Source organism: Cricetulus griseus, chromosome 8, assembly GCF_003668045.3.
Source record: "Cricetulus griseus strain 17A/GY chromosome 8, alternate assembly CriGri-PICRH-1.0, whole genome shotgun sequence".
Classification (NCBI taxonomy): domain Eukaryota; kingdom Metazoa; phylum Chordata; class Mammalia; order Rodentia; family Cricetidae; genus Cricetulus; species Cricetulus griseus.
The window spans coordinates 74814002-74836847 of NC_048601.1; the positions used below are offsets into that span (position 1 = coordinate 74814002).

The 22846-nt window shown below is 47.4% G+C and overlaps 1 protein-coding gene across 1 annotated transcript in view; it reads right to left on the bottom strand.

The window, feature by feature from the left end:
* Nucleotides 1-469: 469 nt before the first annotated feature.
* Slc4a5 (solute carrier family 4 member 5) overlaps nucleotides 470-22846 on the bottom strand; it is a 79769-nt gene continuing 57392 nt past the window's right edge. Inside the window, exons 17-26 of the mRNA XM_035448956.1 lie at nucleotides 21859-21972; nucleotides 19068-19229; nucleotides 18163-18341; nucleotides 16502-16574; nucleotides 10400-10468; nucleotides 9331-9504; nucleotides 8605-8769; nucleotides 6579-6663; nucleotides 5556-5623; nucleotides 470-2051 (exon numbers count right to left, since the gene is read on the bottom strand). Coding sequence (XP_035304847.1) covers nucleotides 5589-5623; nucleotides 6579-6663; nucleotides 8605-8769; nucleotides 9331-9504; nucleotides 10400-10468; nucleotides 16502-16574; nucleotides 18163-18341; nucleotides 19068-19229; nucleotides 21859-21972 — 1056 coding nt within the window. The 3' untranslated portion in view covers nucleotides 470-2051; nucleotides 5556-5588. The remainder of the gene's footprint in view (nucleotides 2052-5555; nucleotides 5624-6578; nucleotides 6664-8604; nucleotides 8770-9330; nucleotides 9505-10399; nucleotides 10469-16501; nucleotides 16575-18162; nucleotides 18342-19067; nucleotides 19230-21858; nucleotides 21973-22846) is intronic.

The window sequence follows — 22846 nt, forward strand, 5'->3', positions numbered from 1 at the left end:
GAACTTCTGTCCCTGTGTGTTCTTATGAGTATTTGGCTTGAGGCTGAAAGACTCAATTCCTGCTCTAGGCACCCCAGGCAGAATGAGAAGGGTGAACCATGCACTGTTGACCTATTTCTCTCTCATTCTTCTGCCAGTGGCTTTACTCTTTACCCTTGTGGGTTTGTTTGTTTGAATGTGTATTGAGTGTTTGTCTGCATGTATGTATGTATGTGCCGTGTATACACAGTACTTGTGGAGGCCAGAAAAGGGCCTTAGATCTCCTGGAAAAGCAGCAAGTGCCCTTAACCACTGAGCCAACTCTCCAGCTCCCTTGCTGGGGATATTTTTATAAGTCAAGTATGATACATTCTATTGGACATGACTGTTGATGCCCTTCAGTTATTAAACATAAGCAGACAATTAAATTTTATTGAAGTGCTGTTTACATTAGAAATGGAAAAAAATTTAAGTGAATGGAGAAGTAATATGCCAACATGTTAAAGTCTACTGAGGTTAAAATGTTCATGTATATACAAAATACAAGTGATACTTAAGGTAAAAATTACATGGATCAATTTACACTAAAATTTTAAAAGCTGGTTTCCCAGCTCGTTTGATTAATGAAGCATGCTTACCTCTGAGTCTGTAAAAATGCTACAGTTTATTCTGGATAGAGTGCTATTACAGACCAGTGAAACTTTGAAACTTGTATGTTGTTGGCTCTCCCAGGATTGTTGCAGAGAAAGATAAGCAACTTTATCTTGGAAAGGGTTTGTATCAATGAAGAGCTGGGCAGTCTTACCTCAAGTTGGGATGGTGTTTCTTCCAACCACTGTATAACATACTAGTTTGATTACAAACATTAGCTGCCTAACAGGCAGTGTTCATGAAATTAGAAATTTGGGCCTTACCCCAGCACTTGGGAGGCAGAGGCAGGAGAATCTCTGTGAGTTCGAGGCCAGGTCTACAGAGCGAGTGTTAGGCTCCAAAGCTACACAGAGAAACCCTGTCTCCCGAAAAACCCCCCAAAAAAGAAAGAAAAGAAATATGGGCCTTAGCAATTGCAAAAATTGTATATGGAAGGGGTGGGGCCACCTATTCAGATTCATCAAAAAATGGACTCCAGGTTATGAGCTTAACAAGTCATTTGGTTGACCTAATGTGGTTTTAGAGTTCAGTTAACGAGCACTATTTTGTCTTAAACAATCCACTCAGAACCAGTTGAGGTGCACCTCTTTAATCAATCCCAGAGACAGGTGGCCCTCTTGAGTCCTGAGCCAGCCTTGTCTACATGGGGAGTTCCAGGACAGCTGAGGGTACTTAGTGAGCTCCGATCTCAAACAAAAACAATCCACTAGTACATGGGTTCTTCCATTAGTAATTTTGGAACTGACCTTTCAATGTGTTGACAGACCAGCCACACTTCCAGAGCCAGGCCCACTGTACAGAGGACTCAACTTCAAGCAGAATGAAGCAAAATGATTCTCAGCCATTTCTTAATGTGCAAACCTTCAGAGCACACTCAGACCTTCAAGTTATTTCGATTTCAGTTTATCTTTTAAAAGACTAAATTGGTAAATACTTTAAATAGAAGATGCTAAGTCACTAGATACTTTAAATATGAGTCCAACACTGCCCACTTATCTTACTGGTAACTTGGGAAAACACGTTTGTTCATTTCAGAAGAAAGATTGTATCTATGCTGGGCATTTAAAGCCACGTGGTTCTGTTTTAGATGTTTTAATAACTGCAAAGGGAAGAGTAGAGCTTGGACGTCACAGATAAGTCTTCAGTTGTCTGTCGGGTCAGTGGGTAAGGAAACAAGTGAAGGGCTTGACACACACTCTGGATGAAGCCTGGGCCAGCTTGCATGCTGTCCCCAGCCTGGGAGAGCAGCCCTGTGCTAGAGGGTAGTCTCCCCGCCCACCTCTCTCCCATAGTCCTCATTGTCTGTGAAGTCAAGGTCAGATTCCATCTCTATCTTCACCTGCGGCACCATGAAGACTGGACTCGGTGAGTAACTGAAAGCAGGTGAAGCCGGACAAGAGATTTTGAAGTGCAGGGTGATGCTGAGTAAGACAAATTGGGAATAAAGAATTAATATCCAGTCTTGGGTTTGTTCAGCACCAGCCACAGAACAGGGCTCTAATGGAAAAGTTCTGTCATTGCTTATCAACTTAAAAATATTTTTTTAATGTGTGTGGCTATTTTCTGCGTGTATGTCTGTGCACTATACGCCCGCAAGCTTTTTAAAGAAAAAAGTTTACAAGCCAGGTAGCACTCAGATCTGAGTTCAAGACCAATCTGGGCTACTTAAATGAGAGCCTGTCCCAGAAAAATTATTACATTTACCTATGGGTGTTTGGTGGGGGTATAAGAGTGGCTATCAGAGGGCGATGCAGGAGTTGACTTTCTCCTTCCACTGTGTAGGTTTCAGGGATTAAACTCCAATCATGGTTTGCTTGGTTGGTTGGTTGGTTTTTCAAGACAGGGTTTCTCTGTGTAGCTCTGGCTGTCCTTGAACTCACTTTGTGACCAGGCTTACTTTGAACTCACAGAGATCCTCCTGCCTCTGCCTCTCAAGTGCTGGGATTGAAGGTGTGTGCCACCACTGCCTGGCTCAGATCCTGTTCTATTTTATTTTATTTTTTTTTTCCAGAAGGGTAATGCTGTGTGGATCAGGCTGACCTTGAACTCAGAGACATGCCCACTGCTGCCTCCCAAATGCTGGGATTAAAGGTGTGGGACACCATTTATTTGAAGACAGATCACCAGGTTTGGTGGCAAATGCCTTTACCTACTGTGGATCATCTTGCTGGCCTTTTTGTTTTGTTTTTTGATACAGGGTCTCATGTAGCCTTCAACTTGCCTTGTAGCTAAGAATGGATCTTAAATTCCTGATTCTCCTGCTTTTGCCTCTTAGAGTCATGAGCTTATTGCATCCTTGACCCAAGTGTCCTCTATCTGCTGGGCTTTCAGCTGTCATCACTGAACTGGTCCCAGCCTATTTTCACCTATCCAAATGGCTGCCAGAGATAACTTTCTGAATCATAGATCTGACTGTTCCGTTCTCACTGTTCAAAGGACAGCATCCAGACTCCATGGCCTGGCAGACAGAGCCCACCTGGTTTGAACGTTGCCTTGGGCCTTTTCCTATGACCTGGACTGGCCTTTCCTCCTCTGCTCTGGCCCAGTCTGTGCATCAGGCAGGTCTTCCTGTCCTGGATAAGGCTGCTGAGATCACCAACCTTTACGTGTGCTCATGTGTGTTCTCACACATGGTGCTGTGCCTACGTCTGCAAGTTCCCCTACAACTCTGAGTATGGTGCCTCATGCCTGGCAGGTTTTTAAAAACATTTTTAAAAAACTTATTTAACTTTATTTTATGTGCATTGGTATAACAGTGTTAGATTCCCTGGAACAGGAGTTATAGACAGTTGTGGGCTGCATGTAGGTCCTGGAAATTGAACCTGGGAACACTGGAAGAACAGCCAGTGCTCTCAACCACTGAGTCCTCTCTCCAGCCCCCAGGTTTTAAAAATTTTATTTTGATGTATGTAAGTGTTTGTCTACATGTATGTCTCTACACTACATGTGTGCCTGGTGTCTGGGAGTCCAGAAGAGGGCCTCAGATCCCCCAGAACTGGAATGACAGGTGGTTTCAACCTGCCACGCTAGGAACCACACTTGGGTCCTCTGTAAAAGCTGTTGGTGAAATTAACCTGAGAGCCATCTCAACAGCCCCAATCTCTTTAGCTAGCCCATCCTTCCTGACCCCAATCCAACCAGCCCCTCCCCCACTCCTCAGTCCCCATCCCTCCAGCTTTGAGGCTTCATCTATGTCCAGCCAAGTCCTGTCACTGAGCTCTTTCCTCTCTGGAGAGAAGTCCTCTTTTACTTTCAGAGATTTGGGAAAATACTAGTGCATATGGCAAGCACCTTCTCTAGCTAACCAAATTCTCTGCATTTATGGACTTGTTCTGTGGCTCTGTGTAATTTTTTTAAATTTTTTGGTTTTTCGAGACAGGGTTTCTCTGTGTAGCTTTGGAGCCTATCCTGGCACTCGCTCTTGTAGACCAGGCTGGCCTCGAACTTACAGAGATCCGCCTGCCTCTGCCTCTCGAGTGCTGGGATTAAAGGCGTGTGCCACCAATGCCAGGCTCTGTGTAATTTAACAGGTTTTTAAAAAGTTCTCTTTCTTGGTCTAGGCTCTTGCCTGCAGATGAGATAGAGATCTGATTTAGTGTAAGCTTTTCTTGTTTTAATTTATTGCGTATTTCTTGTTGAATTTATTCTGTGGGGAGAGGACTCCGTGTTAAAGAGCACGGGAGTGCTCTTGCACCCATGTTGGTGGCTCCTAACCACCCGTAACTCCAGTTCTGGAGGAACTGATGTCCTTTCTGGCCTCTACACCCTCACACTGTGACACCCAAGCAGCTTGAGTTACATCCAGGACCTACTATAGGCAAGCCTCTCTTCATGCATGGCACCTCATCAAGAACACCAAGGCATTGCATTGGTGTGAGGGCTCCTGGCATCTGAGCCTTGAATACTTCCCTGAAAAAAGAAAAAAAAAAAAAACAAACCTTTTTTTTTTTTTTTTTGAGACAGGGTCTCATAACCCAGGCTGTCCTTAACTTGCCCCATAGCAAATGATGGCCTTAAACTCTTGATCCCCAGCCGGGCATTGGTGGCGCACACCTTTAATCCCAGCACTCAGGAGGCAGAGGCAGGTGGATCTCTGTGAGTTCGAGGCCAGGCTGGTCTCCAGAGCAAGTGCCAGGACAGCCTCCAAAGCTACACAGAGAAACCCTGTCTTGAAAACCCCAAAAAACAAACAAACAAACAAACAAACAAAAAACCCTCTTGATCCCCTGGCTTTGCTCCTGGCACTGATTACAGTCATGTACCACCATTCTTGGTTTCATAAAGTTTTGGGGACTGAACAGGGATTTCTACATGCTAGGCAAGCCATAGCCACTGGGATACCACCCTAGTCCTTTGCCTGGATGTTTCTATCTCTACTTTCTAGTTCTCTTTCCTCCATCCTTTCTCTGACCTGTGATAACTAACCCCACTGTTCCTAGAGTACCTGTGTTTTAATTCTTTGTGCCCATCCACACAGGCATTCGGTAACAGATAATTAAGCCACGTTTCACCATCCTCTATGTTGTTTTCTGTGTTTACTTACAGTATTCTATGCAATGTTTTGCAGTAAGTTCCTTTTCTAGAGCCGAGTTCCCTTGTGCGTTGTAACCATGTTGGAGTCAATGAGAACACATTCATTATACTTGCTCTCTAAGCAGATTGCTCACCACCTGTCTCCCAGTGGCGGGCCAGCAAAGCTGGCCTAGTCCCTCAAGCCTCCAGTCACTGCTTAGACTCTGATCTGATACTCAGGAGTCTCGCTCACATGAGGCCCCACCCTTAGCTGGGAAGCTACTGGCAGCTGATGGCTGCTGGGGAGGGAGTCATTTCTTTATGAGTGTACCTACTGAGAAGTTCTTTATGGCCCAGTCAACAACCCCATATGCATGCACATGACAAAGAAAACTGCCCAGTAGCTTTCTTACCTTCGATCCAGTTCTGAGCCACTGAAGGAAGAGTCAGAATGAATAACTCCAACTGGAAGACCTTTTTCCTGGAGCGAGATGGAAATGCCAGCTGTGAGCAGGTCCAGTAGGGCACAGGGGAACATTCTAGCTCTCCAGCATGCTCCTCACTCCTACAGTCCTCGTGCTGCACACGAGGAATACCAGGGCCTCACAGAGATGGGTGGCTTCAGGCTCAATCCTTCATACAGGGGACTCATAGCGGGTTAGGAAGGAGTGTGAGACATGGGGAGGGCAAACACTAAAGAGGATGACAGAAAGTGTGTCAGGAGAGGAAGGAACCTGAAGTGACCCTTGTGCTAGGACGGAAAGTCTTCAAGGACCCCTGAGGATGTGCTGGCCACCCAGAGCTGGCCTTTGAGGAGAGCAACACGTCCTACAATAGGAGCCCCAGGATCAGGGCTCCATTTTTATCTTCCAGAAGACTCCAAGGACAGGTGTCTATCACTAGGGAAGGATTAGAGGCTGTGAAGGATCTAGGAAGGAAGGATCCTTCCTAAGCAACCTCCTCGTCAGCAGTGGCAGGCACCTGTGGCTTTCACAGGTTCAAAGTCTGGAGTCACCCAGTGAGCTCTCTTAGCCCACTGGGAACGCTTAGCCCTGACTGCAGCTCTCAATCATCATGATCCCAGGAAAAGGTGGGAGGCTCAGGGGCCACATTTGGACTGGTATGTTCTAAAACCATGAACAGGAAGACCAGGAGAGCCACAGGGTCCAAAGGAAAGTTAGGAATGGCGGTCTTGTCTAAAGTGAAGATTGGAGGATGCTCTTTTGTGTGTGTGTGTGTGTGTGTGTGTGTGTGTGGGGTCTCCATATGTGTGGAGTTCCTATGCTCTTGGTCAGTCACTTTTATTTCTCCCTAGCCCAGGAGTTCTCCGCATCTAAAGCAATTACACCACCAAGCTACAAGGCAAAGTCCGTTAGGGGAGCAGGGGGAAGGTTGGCAGTGAGTGGGAAGGGAGAGGCAGCAGGTGTTTTACTTACTGGCAATGCCCTGGATACCGTTTTGGGGATCAGATGGGACACTTTCCATAGGGATCTTTATAACTGAGGGAGGAAGGAACTGGGGCTGGAGAAAAACAGTGGGAAAACAGATAAACACCAACACAACTGCTCGGGCTTCCTCTTCGAGACAGAAGATGCACACACACACAGTGTCAGCCACCATTCTCTTCTCACTCAGACCAAGTAGTGAGGGGCTGCAGCAAACACTCGGCCCACGGAGGCACTGTGGCACAGTAACCCACGGTTCTAGAGACCCAGGAGACAAGCAGGTATTCAACCAGGAATGTCATTCGGAACAGTTTAATCTGCCATGTAGGCAGTCACTGTGAGTGACTCACACTATAGTGGCACTGTCATAAAGGCGCTTTTAAAATGAGTTTCTGTGACTCCAATCGCATCCTTCCGCTGAGTATATGCACCATAAAATGTGGAAGTGTTTTCTCTCAGGCCTGGAGTAATTCCTGACACATGGGAATATCTCAGATGTTTACTGAAGAAACCAAAGAGAAAAAGCTTTTGTCCATAAAAGACACTTGATGGAGGGCAGGGCTGGAGAGACAGTTCAGCAGTTACGAGCTCCAGATGCACGTATAGAAGACTGGAGTTTGGTTCCCAGCCTGCACATTGGGCAACTCACAATCACCTGTAACTGCAGCTCCAGGGATCTAACGCTCTTTTCCGGCCTGCACAGGCACTCATATGCACATACCCACACACCTACACACTGACACATACATACACAATTTTAAACAATGATAAATCTTAAGACAACTGGACTCTAACCTTCCTTCCTTGCATTTTTTCCCCTTCCTCCACAGACTGCCTCAAGCACACCATATGCCTGGGGATGCCCTTGAAGTTGGGATCCTCCTGTCTCCACCTCCTAAGTGTTGTATACATGCCCATGGCTGGTTAATAAGGCACTAGAAATCGAACCCAGAGCTTCATGCATGCTAGGTGAGTGCCCTACCAACGGAACTATAACCCCAGCCCCAGAACACTTCTTTGGTTTTAGAAATTTATTTTTTTTTGCCAAAAAAAGCACATGAAATTAATTTGAGGGCTCTCTCCTCCTGAAAGAGGACAGCAACTAAGGATGAGGAAGCCACCACAGTTAAAGACGGGCTTAAGCAGTGTTCCCCAGCTGGCAATGATTTCGCTGTGAACAATCTCCATTTGCAAAGGGTGAGAGCCCTAGAATAGGGTGGATGAAGGTTATGGGCTTGAGTCAAATGGGGGAGACAGGGCATGGTATCAGGAGAGGGCAAGATCAAAGTAGGAATGGTTTCCTTAATTTACTCAGACAGTTGGCTATATATACATCTTGGGAGGTTTTGTTCCCTTTGGGGAACAATTATCATCATTTGTAATGAGGGCTTGAATCAGAAAATCTTTCTACCTAATGTTTTGAGATTTACTATACAGTCTGGACTAACTCCTTGGCTCTTGAGTCCCTGACAGTTTTAGGGCTGAGATGCAAAAGAAGCAGGGACAGGACAAGGAGAAGGGCAGATGGGGCAACCAGGTGGTCATTCTGCCTTAAGTGAGCATGTGTGCTTCTCTCTCTTCCATCCCTAACACCTTCCAGCAGGCCCAAGGCAAGCTTGCTACCAGGACCACCACCTGGAGTTAGGCTTGTTGTGAATTCCCACTGGACCCCCCTCCCCCAGGCCTGCTCCTTTCTCTGCAGATCCTCCTTCTAACTGCCTTCCTGTTGGAGCCTGTTCTTCTGCCAGGTGCTTACCTTGCTGTTGAAAATGGTCCTGGGAACCCACAGTAATGGGAGGGTGGGTGTGGCCATCACCTGTTCCTAGGCAGGGAAGCTCACCAGCTTGTACTACTCTGAGGATATTCCCAGGAACAGATGGGGGTCTCAGCACCCAAGACCAACACAGATGACATCCCTCCTGTGTCAGGTACTGTTGCAGGCCACCCAAAAAGCCACCCCTCACCCTGCCAGAAGTGGAGAGTCTCCCAGTCTCTGCCCTCTGCCCAGGCTGCTCACTGTCCCCACCTCCTCGTCAGTGTTTTCATGGGCCCCTTTCCTTCTCTTCTTCTTCTTGTCTGGCTCCTGTTTCTCCTTCTCTGGGAGGATGTTGTCAATCCAGGCCAGGTCGTGCTGGGAGAAAATCAAGTCCAGGAGCCTTCGAACAATGATAAGGCCCAGGATCTGGGGTGGGAAGATGGGCAAAAGGCTGGTTTTGTGGGAGCTCAGAGAAAACTGTGAGCTTGTGTTTTCTCCTCAGTTAGTTGAGTTCAGGGGCCATTTGTGGCTAGTGTCTTTGCAGCCATCTCAATGTCCCCGAGACTAATTAGCCAGCGAGCCTCTGAGATAACAGCATCACTAGTTCTGGGATTACAGCCAGTGCCACCCTGCCCATTATACATTTTCAAGTTCTTGAATCGAGGAGTCTGGTCTCTGCCTGTCATGATCCATTCATCTTTTCAAATGCAGTGATTTTACACAATGGAAATCTTACTATTATACTTCCATTTCCAGCCAGCTTGAAGTTCAACATGAGGAACTTGGCTTTCTGCTTTGTCTTTTTTCTCCAATCCCACCCCCATCCCATTTGCCCACCAGGGGAGGCTGATGACTTTTGCTCTGGACTCAGCATATGGCTGTTCCTGCAGGGTCCTGTTACTCTGGCACTCTTCTCTGCTCACTGGCCCTGAACCTTCTGGTGGCACTGCACTGCCCAGTCTGCTAAGGAGCCCACGCCCTCCTCACCATGACTGGGAAGATGATGGCAGCCATGGTTGACTTGAGGATCCAGAGCAGTGCCAGGCAGAGAATCTGCACCAGGGTGAACAGGTGGATCCGGCGAAGGGGCACGTGGCGAAGGAAGGCGTGGTCTGGCTGGTGCTTGGCTGGCATGAGGAAAAGCTTACAGCGTTCCCAGAACTGGCAAGAATATGGCATAGGACTCAACTGAGAAGTCATGCTCCTGGGCCAGAGGCTACAGGACTAGGGGAAGTGGTGATCTGGTAGGGCCTGGGAGAGATGACTCCTGGTCATGACAGGCTATCAGGATCTAGGCATGTATAACACAGGGTAGGGAGCTGGAGAGATGGCTCAGAGGTTACAAGTCCTGAGATTAATTCCCAGCAACCACATGGTGGCTCACAACCCTCTGTAATGATGAGATCTGGTGCCCTCTTCTGGCCTGCAGGCATACATTCAGGGAGAACATTGTATACATAATAAATACATAAATCCTTTAATCCCAGCACTCTGGAGGCAGAGGCAGGTGGATCTCTATGAGTTCGAGGCCAGCTTGGTCTCCAGAGCAAGTGCCAGGATAGGCTCCAAAGGTACACAGAGAAACCTTGTCTCGAAAAACCAAAAAAAAAAAAAATCTTAAAAAATAACATAGGGTAGGGCACCAGATAAAGGGAATAGCCTGGAGCAATGTGAAAGCAGTCCATAATTAAGGAAAAAGCAACTAACTTAACTGCAGCACAAACTGCCCAGGGACCCTGACCTCAGTGTGTCAGAATGAGACAAAATCTTTTCTTTTGTAGAGTAACTTTAGGAAAGAGGGGAGAAAAGGTTCATCAATGTTAGCTTCATCTGCCTCAGCTTCTCCATCTGTAAAATGGGGATCCAAGGACCTAATTACATAGATAATATGATACCTGTGAAGTACCTAGGACAGTCATTTTGTTGGCACAGTCAATGGAGGAAGCAATTACCATTATTCTTTTATAGAGTCGGGACAGCAAGCATTTAGAGTCCTGGTATCAGACAGGAAATTCTGACTCTAGGTCACCTTAGCCTGGGGAGGATAAAATCTTACCTGGATGCCATTCAGGGAGGCTACGCCCATGTAGAGGAAGACCCCATAGAGCACTGGCATGGGAATATACTGAAATGAGAACAGAGGTTTGGGTTGGGGGGGGCACTTGGCTATTTGGTGATTGACAGTGACATTAGCCAACCACAGAGGCTGGACTTTGGAGGAGCTGAGGGTCCAAGAGCAGATCTGAAGCCAGAGGATGTGAGGGGTCCATGAGGGAAGAACAGCACTCCTCTTCCTGCTTGGGTAGCAAAGCCAGTGTGCAGCTGCTTTTCAGGACTGGTTGCTCTCGGGGCCACTCAGAACCCATATGATGGGGGTTACCCCTTCCAGCACCAGGGAAAGGTGCACAGACTGAGTGCAACTCAATCCTACCAGATCCTTCCCACGTCTGCCTCAGCTGACAGCCACTGATGGGGCTGGGAACCCTGGCAAGCTGAACCAGAACCTGCCTGCTCTTAGGTGGGCCTGGGAGAACAGTTTGGAAAGCACAAAGTTTGGTACCAATATGGTTGCCTAACATAGGTGCCATTTAAGAATGCTGAGCAGTGACTGGAGGGATAGTTTGCAGTTAAGAGCACCAGCACCCACATTAGTGGCTCACAACCACCTGTAACTCCAACTCTGGGGGAATCTCATGCCCTCTTCTGGCCTCCACTGGCACCTGCATTCATGTGCACATACCCACACAGAGACACAATTACACACAATTTTTAAAAGTAAAATAAATCTTTAAAGGAAAAGAGTGTCAAAACATCCAAGCAAGCTAGTGCTCTCTTTTACATTAGACTGTTGACTTTTAAGCACTAAGAAAGAGTTGGATCTAGGTGTTGTAAACTCCAATCCCAAGGCATTTGAGCTAAACGTTAAAAAAGGATTTAGATGTTCCTTGCACTTTCCTGCTAACACATGGCTTGTGAGGAAATGTCTTAACTATAAAACAACATAAAAACTCAATATGTTAACATTGTGAAAACTGCATTTTCAGTATGGCAGCAATTGAAAGAAAATTTTAAATAAAAATAAGCCAGTATTGTGGCTTGTCTTTGTGCCTCCTTTATTGTTATTGTTTGTTTTGTTGGGGTTTTTGTTGTTTGTTTGTTTTATTTTTTTAAGACAGGGTTTCTCTGTGTAGCCCTGGCTGTCCTGGAACTCACTCTATAGCCTAGGCTGGGCTTGAACTCACAGAGATTCACCTGCCTCTGCTTCCCAAGTGCTAGGATTAAAGCCTGGCATGGCTCATCTTTGTGATCCCAGCACTTAAGAGGCTGGGACAGAAGAACTATAGGAAGTTTGAGACTGACCTGGTCCATATCTCAGGCTCCAGGCCACTCAGGATTACATAGTGAGACACTATTTTTAAAAGTAAAAGAACAAGGGCCATGTGCTGCAGAGGTGGCTCAGTGATTTAGAGTGCTTGCTGCTCTTCCAGAGAACTTGAGTTCTATTCTCAGCACCCACATTTGGTGGCTCACAACCACCTATAATTCCAGCTCCAGGATGCTCCAATGCCCTCCTGTGGCTTCTGATGGTGCCCAAACAACATGGCATACACTCACACAGACATGCACATAAATAAAAATAAGTCTTTTTTTTTTTTGAGACAGGGTTTCTCTGTATAGCTTTGGAGCCTATCCTGGCACTCTCTCTGGAGACCAGGCTGGCCTCAAACTCACAGAGATCCACCTGCCTCTGCCTCCTGAGTGCTGGGATTGAAGGTGTGCGCCACCAACTCCTGGCTAAAAATAAGTCTTTAAAAATGTAATCAGGCCAGGCATTGGTGGCACATGCCTTTAATCCCAGCACTCGGGAGGCAGAGACAGGCAGATCTCTGTGAGTTCGAGGCCAGCCTGGTCTACAGAGCCAGGATAGGCTCCAAAGCTACACAGAGAAACCCTGTCTTGAAAAAACCAAAAATAAAATAAAATAAAAATGGAAACATAAAAGAGTAATCAAGGGGCTGGAGAGATGGCTCAGAGGTTAAGAGCACTGGCTGCTCTTCCAGAGGTTCCGAGTTCAATTCCCAGCAACCCCATGATGGTTCACAATTATCTGTAATGAGATCCTGTGCCCTCTTCTGGTCTGCAGGGATACATGCAGACAACATTGTGTACATAATAAGTAAATCTTTTTTAAAAAGTAATCAAAATCAAGAAAACAAAGAGATGAGAGGAATATGCCATTAGATATCAAACTGTACCTCGTTTCTTTTTTCTTTTCTTTTTTTGTTTTTTTTTTGGGGGGGGTGGGTTTTGAGACAGGGTTTCTCTGTGACTTTGGCGGCTGTCCTGGAACTAGCTCTTGTAGACCAGGATGGCCTCGAACTCACAGAGATCTGCCTGCCTCTGCCACCTGAGTGCTGGGATTAAAGGCGTGGTCACCATTGCCTGGCTGTACCTGGTTCCTGCAGTGCTGTGATAGAATGAGAATGGAACCCAAGGGTTTGAGTACACTCAGCAAGCATTCTACTAGCTGAACTACAGCCCTAGAATTTGGAAAACACAGCACCCAGAGCACCAGGAAGTTCCTGATACAACCTCAGGGCACCACATTCGTGGTTGCCTTCTCACAGTTGCAGGGTCTCATGTCAGCAGCACCCCAGCTTGCACTTCTGCTTCTTGGGGTAGCACTCTCTCAGGCCCCAGTTTTGTGGCTCTTGTGAGAGATGCAGTTGTTCAGTACTAGCTGGAAAAAACTTAATTCTTTTGAAATCCTATTTTCAAAAGAATCCTATTTTTAATTTTTATATGTGTGTGAGTGTATGCCACATGTGTGCGGGTGTCCTCGGAGGCCAGAAGTGGGGAGTTGGATTCCCTGGAATTGGAGTTATAGGTAGTTATGGACTGCCTGTTGTGGGTGCTGGGATGCAAACTCAAGTCACTGGGAGAGCAGCAAGCTCTCTTAACTACTGAGCCACCTCCCCAGATTCTTTACTTATAAGAAGGTGTACACCTGGATATGCTCAAACCCTATGATTTATGGTCCTGATCCTCCACTGCGGACAGAACCCAGTTCCTCACCTGTGCTAGGTAAGCAAGTTGCCACTCAGCTCCACCCTAATCCTTATTTCAATTCTTTTCTTTATACTATGGGCCTGATGCCCTAGACTAAGAACATAGACAATGTTAGAGCAAAATCAGATGTCAAAATTATAAGCACAAAATACTAGCCATTGTATATAGGATGTAATAAATGTGCCCAATAAAAGAATAGATCACATTTGTAAATGGAATGGAAGGACAGAGGTCACGGTAGAATTTTCTAGCTGCTTTATGGTCAGTTTAAACACAGAAAAAAGCTGATGTGGGATGTCTAGACTGCTGAGCACACCCACAGCTGGACTGGAGTCTGAGACTGGCTCTGGGAGATGGGAGCTGCTCTCTGCAAAGTGATGGGAGGAACCTTTGGTCACTAAATCACACTCTTTTTAGACTACTGGGGTTTTTTGTTGTTGTTGTTGGTTTTTTGTTTGTTTATTTTGATTTTTTGTAACAAACAACTTTTCAAACAGCATCAGGACAGACACCAATGGTTCTTTGGAGCCCTTTTCAGAAAAGTGAATATTCCTTGGACATTTAAAACATACATTGGGGCCAGGGAAATGCTCAGTAAATACAGTCTCCTGTTGCTGAGCCTAACGATCCAAGTTCAATCCCCAGGACATACAGGTGGCAAGAGAGAACCACAAGTTGTGTTCTGACATCCACACATCACACACCACACCACACACCATGCATGTGCATGTGCATGAGTGCATGCTCGAACACACACACACACACACACACACACACACACACACACACACACACACGTAAAAATGTACAAGCAAAATGGTCTGGGGATATAGCTCAATGGCAGAGCACTGTCTGGCATTCACGAGACCCTGAGTTCCATCCCCAGGAGCATAAAAGTGGTCCTTCGTTTGCCTGTGCCAGGGGAGCACTCTACCACTGCTGTTTCCGCTGGGCCTTGCATGTGCTGGCAGGCATTCTAACACTGCTCTGTTCCCCCAGTCTTCACTGCACGGTTTATTTTGTGTCTAGGCCAGCACTGAACTCACTCTGTAGCACAGGCTGGCCTTGAACTTGTAACTCTTTGCATCGTTTTCCCAAGTTACAGGCTGTGCCATCAGCCTGTATCTTAAAAGTGTGCTTTATTTTACATGTATCCATTTAGTCAAATTTAAAAACATAATATGCTCATTGCAAAACAGATTTATTTTTACTTTACGTGTATTAGTTTTTTGCTCACATGCAAATGTGTACACAACATGTATACCTGGTGCCCACTGAGGCCACAAGAGGGTGTCAGATCCTCTGAAACTGGAGTTACAGATGTTTGTGAGCTGCTATGTGGGTGCTGGCAACCAAACCCAGGTCCTCTGCAAGAGCAACCAATGCTCTTAACCACTGAGCCAGCTCTCCAGTCTCGGTTTATTTTTTACATTTATTGATTGACTGTGTGTGTGTGTGTGTGTGTGTGTGTGTGTGTGTGTGTGTGTGTGTGTGTGTGTTGTGTGTGTGTGTGTGTGTGTGTGTGTGTGTGTGTGTGTGTGTGTGTGTGTGTGTGTGTGTATTCTTGTGTGCAGGCCACTGAGCATGTATGAAGGTCAGAGGATAGCCTTCAAGAGTTGGTTCTCTCCTTCTACCATATGGTTCAGGGCATCAAACTCAGATTGGCAGCCTCAGCAGCAGGTACCCTTACTCAATGAACCGTCTCACTGACGAGCAAAGAACCACTGTAAAATAAATGAGAAATACCTTCCCACCTGCACACACAATGGAGACGTTCCTTTAAGGACCCAGCAGCACACCCACTACTCACATGTGCCCAGCATCCATTTTCAAGCCAGAAACACTTGTCAGTGAGTGAATCGTGCACATCTGGCTGTTGACTCTGTTCATTGCAAGGTCACCTCAAAATCGGCTGATTTAAGAGACTAAAAGGAGGGAGGAGGGCGTGACAACAAAAGTGGACTGAGTTTAATAAGAAAGGAGTGGCAGAGATGGCTCCTTCAGTAAAGTGCTTGCCACACAAAACACAAGGTCCTGAGTTTAAACCCCAACCCCAGTGAAAAGGCCAAGTGTGGAGGGACATATTTGTTACCCCAGCACTGTGGAGGTAGAGACCAGAGAAACCCTTGGCTTTCTGGCCAGTCTAGCCAAATTTGTGAGCTCCAGATTCAGTGAGAGACCCTGTCTCAAAAAAAAAAAAAATTAGAGAAACCATAGAGATGGCTCAGGAGTTAAGAACACATACTGTTCTTGCAGAGAACCTGGGTTCAGTTCTCAGCACCCATGTTGGGTGGCTCACAAACTCGAGGAGAATCTGACACTTCTGGTTTCCATGGGTGGTCTCCACACTCATTCACATATACACATGTGCACACAAACACACATGTGTACCCAAATGCACACAGGCACACAAATGCACACCCACCCACACACATGCACACACGCATACAAATGCACACACACACGAGAATCTTCTGTGGCTATTGATGGGGGAATGGACCATTAATAGACAATTGGATGTGGCAGAGAAGAGAGCAGTGAGGCCTGTCAGGATTACCTCATTCCTGACTGGAAAGTGGATCTCCTGAAGGATATAGCCTTGAATGCAGCCCTGCTATAGTGTCCTCTAGCTTCTGGGAAGTGAGTAAGAAAGGTTTCAAAAATCCAGGGAAAAGTTGCTAGTGTGCCCAAGATACCCAACATGGAGAAGTGGAGATTGGTTTTGCACAGCTTAGGGTTCCTCTATGCAAAGTTTACATTCAGAAAATGGGCAAAGCAAGAAGATCTGGAGTGAGCCCAAACCATGGCAATGTGGACTGCCCAGCTCTGGAGATCTTTAACTAAGTAGGAACAGAACACTGCAAACTTCCCTGGAGAAGAATGCTTCCCAGAAAGGTGACAGTGGCCCTTGGAAGGGGCGGGGCAGAGCAGACATGACAACAATAATGATAACAGACAGACCCTGTAAAGTCACAGAAAATGGTGAATGATGAAATAACCACTATGGCCTGTTCACATCTTGCCTTTCTTGTGGCCTGCAGGCCAGTGGCCCTTGGGCTTGGTGGGTGATGGATGGGTAGAGCCTCACCTTTAGGATAGGAGCCAGGAAGACGGAGATGCCTGTCAGGATGAAGACCATGATGCCAGTCACTCTCTGCTCCCTGGTGGAGATAAGCACACAGTCAGCAGTGACCTGGAAGATACTCAGTGGCCATTCCCAGCCCCTTCAACTCTTCTGTTGAACTTGAAGCTTATTATATCCAACACTATGGACTTGAGGGGCTGCTTAATTGGGCTCTGCCTTGCAGCTCAAGGTCCAGACTTGGCTGGAAAAGGCAGGGAGCACCTGACCTAGGTCAGGGCATTTTGAGGAGTGTCAGGGAAGTTGTTCGGTGTAGTGCCTAACAGCTGGGGGCTTGAGCTTGAGTTGGACTTCGGTCAGCTCTTGGCTCTGCTACTTCCATGTGGGCATTAGGCAAGGCCATGAACACCCTGAGCTAACTATAGTCAAGATAATGACAACAATGCTATTGGGAGGTTTTAAAGTGCTTAGTGCTCTGCTTCAGTGTTAAGTTCCTAACCCTGGGAATCACAGTGGATGAAGATATGGGGAAGGAGTCTGACTGCTGGTAGAGGAAGCAGCAGGGCCAGGTGCAAAAAGGACTTGGAACAACCCAGACTGGAGCTGTTGGCTCTGGGCAGATTGCATAGGTCCAGGGAGTGGACTGAGAAAGGACCCTGGCCGATCTTGAGCACTGCAACCAAGCAAAAAGTCTCCCTCAAGGCATGCCCAGGAAGTCTGTGTGTCCTAAGGACACAGGAAGTTCCTAGGGAAGCCATTTTAGAGAACACCAGTGTCTGGCATGGACCTTGGAGCTTTGGCGCATGAAACAGTTTGTGATCTGACATGGGGCAGGAATGGAGAGTCAAGGAGAACAGAAGTGACAAGCCAAGGCTACAGACTGGAATCCTGGCTGGGTCCAGGAAGGCTCTCAGGAGGTATGGTGGCTAAGCAGGATGTGAACCAATGGGGAGACCTCTAGAGGGTCTTGAGGAAAGACAGAGGGAGGGGCAAGAAAAGGACCACTGTCCATGGGTGAGACTAGAGCAGTGGTTCTCTATCTGAGGGTTAGGACCAGATATTAACGTTACAATCCATAACAGTAGCAAAATTACAGTTATGATGTAGCAATGGAATAATTTTATAGTTGGAGGGGGTTCACCACGACATGAGGAACTGTATTAAAGGATCACAGCATTAGGAAGGTTGAGAACCACGGCTCTAGAATGTGTGTGTGTGTGTGTGTGTGTGTGTGTGTGTGTGTGTGTGTGTGTGTGTGTTCATACTGGGGACTACTTAAAAAAAAAAAAGAATCATTTAGAATTGACCAAGGGGTGGTGGTGTACGCCTTTAATCCCAGTACTCAGGACGCAGAGGCAGGCGGATCTCTGTGAGTTCAAGGCCAGCCTGGTCCACAAAGTGAGTTCAAGGCCAACCTGGTCCACAAAGTGAGTTCAAGGCCAGCCTGGTCCACAAAGTGAGTTCCAGGACAGCCAGGGCTACACAGAGAAACTCTGTCTCGAAAAACAACAACAAAAGAACTGATAGAGTTGAATTTTTACCTGTCTTTCCTCCAGGCTGTGGTTTCAGTGGTCACAGAGAATGTCCACATACCTCGAGGAAAAACACCTTCCCTTCCCCTACAATGTCTACTCCCGGTCAAGTGGCTGGTGCCTGCTCTGTCCTACCTGACTCCCAGGAACTGGGGCTGCTCCCCGGGAGCACTGGTCTCTGTCTCCATCTTGAGGCTGTCGATGTGGGCGATGGAGATGACTGTGGCAGCCACATACCAGGGGAGTCCCGTGAAGGAGCACAGGGCCATAAGGATGCCCACCCAGAACAGGTCCAGATGGTAGCCCGCAGCCTTCTGCAGGACAGTGGGACAGGAGAGGCTTCTGGGAACCTTATCCTTCCCAAAGGAACCATTTTGTGGATTATGGTTCAAGTGCTCCCCCTGCCTTCCAAAGTGTATTCTGAGGGGGCTGCCCCACTAAAACACTCACCCTGAGGACTTAGGTGTTTGGGCCTCATCATCCCCAAAAGTGGCTTTAGTTGCTACTTTGTCTAAAAAATAAAATTGAGCCAGGGACACAGGTGTGGAGAAGAGGGATTCTCACGCTTGGCAAGGCCCTGAGTTTGGTCTCTGGGAGAAGAGCTCATGCCCATTGGCCACAGGCTCTCTGTTGTTCTTTAGTAAGGGACCCCAGCCAAGAGTGGTCCAGACTAGGAGGGGCAGTCAGTGGTGACCTGAGTCTTCTCAGACCCAAAGGCAGGAAGGGGAGCTCTAGGAAGCATGGGGCTGAGGAAATCCCTCTGCCTCCTGATTTTAGGCCTATACCCATCGGCATGTGTGAGGATCCCAAGTTTAACTGTCAGGAGGCACAAGCCAGAAAGACATTTTGAGGTGTACAGGGAGCTTGTGTCCAAGACCCATCCTGGGCTTGCACCTGGTTCTTAGATGGAGTCATCTTGGTCCTGTTCAAGGGCATGTGTCTCTCACCTAACAACACCAAACTGGGACTTATCTTCTCAAAGTATGAAAGGAAGAATTTCTTCCTCTATCTCCCCAACTCTGCTCCTGACTCAGCCTTACCTTCAGCTTGTTCTCCTTCCGGTTGACAATGACAGCGGTAATCTGCTGGTCCATGAAGATCAGGATGGTCACCAGCAGGGCAGGCAGGATGCTCGCAGGGTACACCCACCAAGGGTTCTTCCCAAAGGGGGCAACAAACCAGCCTCGGTCAGGCCGTGTGGGCTGAGTGGAGGAAGTGGAGAGGCCGGTTCCCCTCTCCCTTGTCCCAGACACTTGCCTGTGTCCCCACCTTCCCATCACTTCTCCTTCCCCACCTGGAGGTACTTTTCAGCTACAGTATTTCCCCCTTAAAGATGCTAGGAACCTGCAACCTCAAAGAGAGTCACAGAGGCAGGTGGGCACGGGACGGAGCTCAGACACATTGGGGCTACACAGAACTAAACAGGCTGCAACACCCTGGGGGGAACCGGAGGGCAAGGACCAGAGGCAAATGGCAGAAATGAGGCCTGACAGAACAAAGCAAGGGGAGTATCTGATGGGCCTAGTGTTGTGGACTATTATTTTAAGTAGGCAAAGACGAGTTACATTTGTTTCTGCTGCCTTTGTTAATGATATAAGGATCTGTTACATTTCTTTGTGCTGCACCTGTTTAATTATGTAAAGATGTGTTGCATTTGTTTTCCCTTGCCTGCCTAAGGCACCTGATTGATCTAATAAAAAGCTGAATGGCTAATAGCCAGGCAGGAGAGAGATAGGTGGGGCTGGTGGGGAGAGAGGAGGAGGAGGAGGAAGAAGAAGAGGAGGAGGAGAAGGAGGAGGAGAACAATGAGGGAGAAAGAGAGGGACACTCCCAGGGCCAGAAGCCAGGCAGTCATCAGCCAGCCAAACACGAGAAGCAATGAAATAGGACAGACAGAAAGACAGAAAGGTAAAAAACCCCAAGGCAAAACATAGAAAAAGAGAAACAGGATAATTTATGTTATAAGAGCTAGAAAGAAATAAGAGCTAAGATAAGGCCAAGCATTCATAACTAATAAGAAGCCTCTGTCTTGGTGTGGGAGCTGCTTGGTGGTCCAAGAGAAAAAACCCCTGCAGAGCCATCTGCCTAAGGAGTTCTGAGGGATGTCTGTAAAGTCAAATATCAGTTCAGACTTGCATGCTAAGAATTTGTGCAGGGCGGTGGTGGAGCGGAGGCAGGCAGATCTCTGTGAGTTTGAGGCCTGGTCTACAGAGCGAGTTCCAGGGAAGGTTCCAAAGCTACAGAGAAACCCTGTCTCAAAAAACCGAGAGAGAGAGAGAGAGAGAGAGAGAGAGAGAGAGAGAGAGAGAGAGAGAGAGAGAGAAAGAGAATCTATATAGAGGTGGACATTTAAGAGAAAGAGGTAGGTGTGTGTGTGTGTGTGTGTGTGTGTGTGTGTGTGTGTGTGTGTGGTATGCACATGAGCACGCAAACCCAGAGCAGCATGTATCAGACATCTTCCTCTGTTGCTCAGCCCTCATTGCTGTGATTCACTCTCTCTGACTGACAGCTCACCATTTTGGCTAAGCTGGTTGACCAATGGGCACCCAGGCTCAGTGCGTCTCACCCTCTGATGCTGGCTTGCTGGTATGCAAGCCATGCCTGGCTTTTGCTGTGGGTGCTGGAGGTTCAAACTCAGATGCTCCCATTTTCAGAGCAAAGGGTCTTACTCGTGGAGCTGTCCCCTCAACTTCCAGACTTCCAGAAACCAGTGCTATTATTTTAAGGCTAACTCGACTTCAAAGGCAGGTTCTAGATGTGTATTCCCTGCTTTGGTTAGATAGTTGGTGCATTTGGGAGGGATTGCACTTAGCTGTAAGAAAATCATCAGTTTCTGGATGGATAATTTATTTTTTTTCCTTTTTAATTATATTTTGAGGCCAAGCTTTAATCCCAGAACTAGGCAGACAGAGGCAGGCAGATCTCTGAATTTGAGGTCATCCTAGTCTACAGAGTGAGTTCCAGGAGAGCCAGGCTACACAGAGAAACCCTGTCTCCACAAACAAAAGAATATTTTTTCTCCTTCTCTTCTCTTCTCTTCTCTTCTCTTCTCTTCTCTTCTCTTCTCTTCTCTTCTCTTCCTCCCTCCCTCCCTCCCTCCCTCCCTCCCTCCCTCCCTTCCTTCCTTCCTTCCTTTTTTTCTTAATTAAGACAAGATCTTACTATATAGCCTTGTCTGTCCAGGAACTCACTATGTAAACCACACTGGCCTCAAACTCACAAAAATCTGCCTGTCTCTGCCTCCCCATTGCTGGGATTAAAAGTATGCACCACTATGCCTGACAGAGAATCTCCATTTTTAAGCTCCTTCCTACCTGACCCACAGGAACTTGTGACTGCTCCCCTGGGGCACTGATCTCTGTCTCCATCTTGAGGCTGTCGATGTGGGTGCTGGAGATGACCATGACAGTCACATACCAGGGAAGCCCCATGAAGGAGCAGAAAGCCATGAGGATGCTCCCCCAGAACAACATGACACTAGTACAGGGGTCACACTTTGGGGATGATCATTCTAAGGGATCACCTTGGACAGATCTCAGTTGGCCCGGTTTGTAGACTGCCACAGTCAGAGGATCAGAAAGCCCCTGATAGAACCTGAGGCTTCTGCTGGCTTGGAGGGAAGATTCTAGAGCCTTTCCCACTCTAAAGGTCCACAGCCCTATATTATGGTGACATGTCCTCACCCACCTCTCAAATGATCACCTCTGGGAGGAATACACAAAGGGCTAGAGTACACATAGGTCTCTTGGCTGAGAGGGGAAAGTCTGATGAGCACAAAGAAGTTTGCAAATAGGAAGTAGGCAGAGTGACTGCCCAGGACAAGGAGCAAACCTTGATGACATTAGGCACATGCAGCTTAGGGGTTTGCAGGCCAAAACAGGCATCAATTCCGCAGAACAGCAAGATGGAGAAAACAATGGAAAAGTCAGCCACCAGGGTCCGGACCTGCAGAGAGGAAAGGAGGAGGTGAGTGTGACTCCTGCCTCACTGGAGACTCAGTCGTTAGGTGGCAATGAAGAGCATGGTTAAGACTCAGTCGTGCCGGGCGTTGGTGGCTCACACCTTTAATCCCAGCACTTGGGAGGCAGAGGCAGGTGGATGTCTGTGAGTTCGAGGCCAGCCTAATCTACAAGAGCTAGTTCCAGGACAGTGCCTCCAAAGCCACAAAGAAACCCTGTCTCGAAAAACCAAAAAAAAAAAAAAAAAAAAAAAAAAAAAAAAGACTCAGTCGTTAGGTGGCAATGAAGAGCATGGTTAAGGGCTGTGTTTGGAAGTCAGCAGGCCTAGGCTCTCACAGCCTGGATCACCATCTCTCCAAGCCTCAGTTTCCTCTCCTGCAAAATGGGGATAATAATAGCACCCACCTTGGAGGCACAGTGAAAGATGTTGGTTTAGGGAACTTGGGAGGCTTTGGCCAGTGTGGCAGACCTCCCTGAAGTCACACACTGATAAAAATGACTGAACTTGGCCACCCCAGCAGGTGGCCCTAGCTCCTCCAAACACCCTGGCAGGTTGTTGTACCCCACCTGGGCTGAGAGGGGCCCCCTCCATTTCATGGGGGACCCTCGACTATTCTCAGATTGTCCATCCATCTGCTAAGAGTTTCCAGTCTCTCACTGTTTTCAGGAGGCTATTCCATGTCAGGATCTGAACCTGCTCTCTCTGTCCTTCAGGAAACCAGTGTCCCCCAGTGTCATCTACTTGTCAACTTTTATGTCTTTTCAGAGAAAGTGGTGGTGTCGGGATGGAGCATCTGTATTCTAAAGGCACACCTGTTCTCCGTGTAGGAAGGAATCCGCAGGGACACGTCACCAGCTTA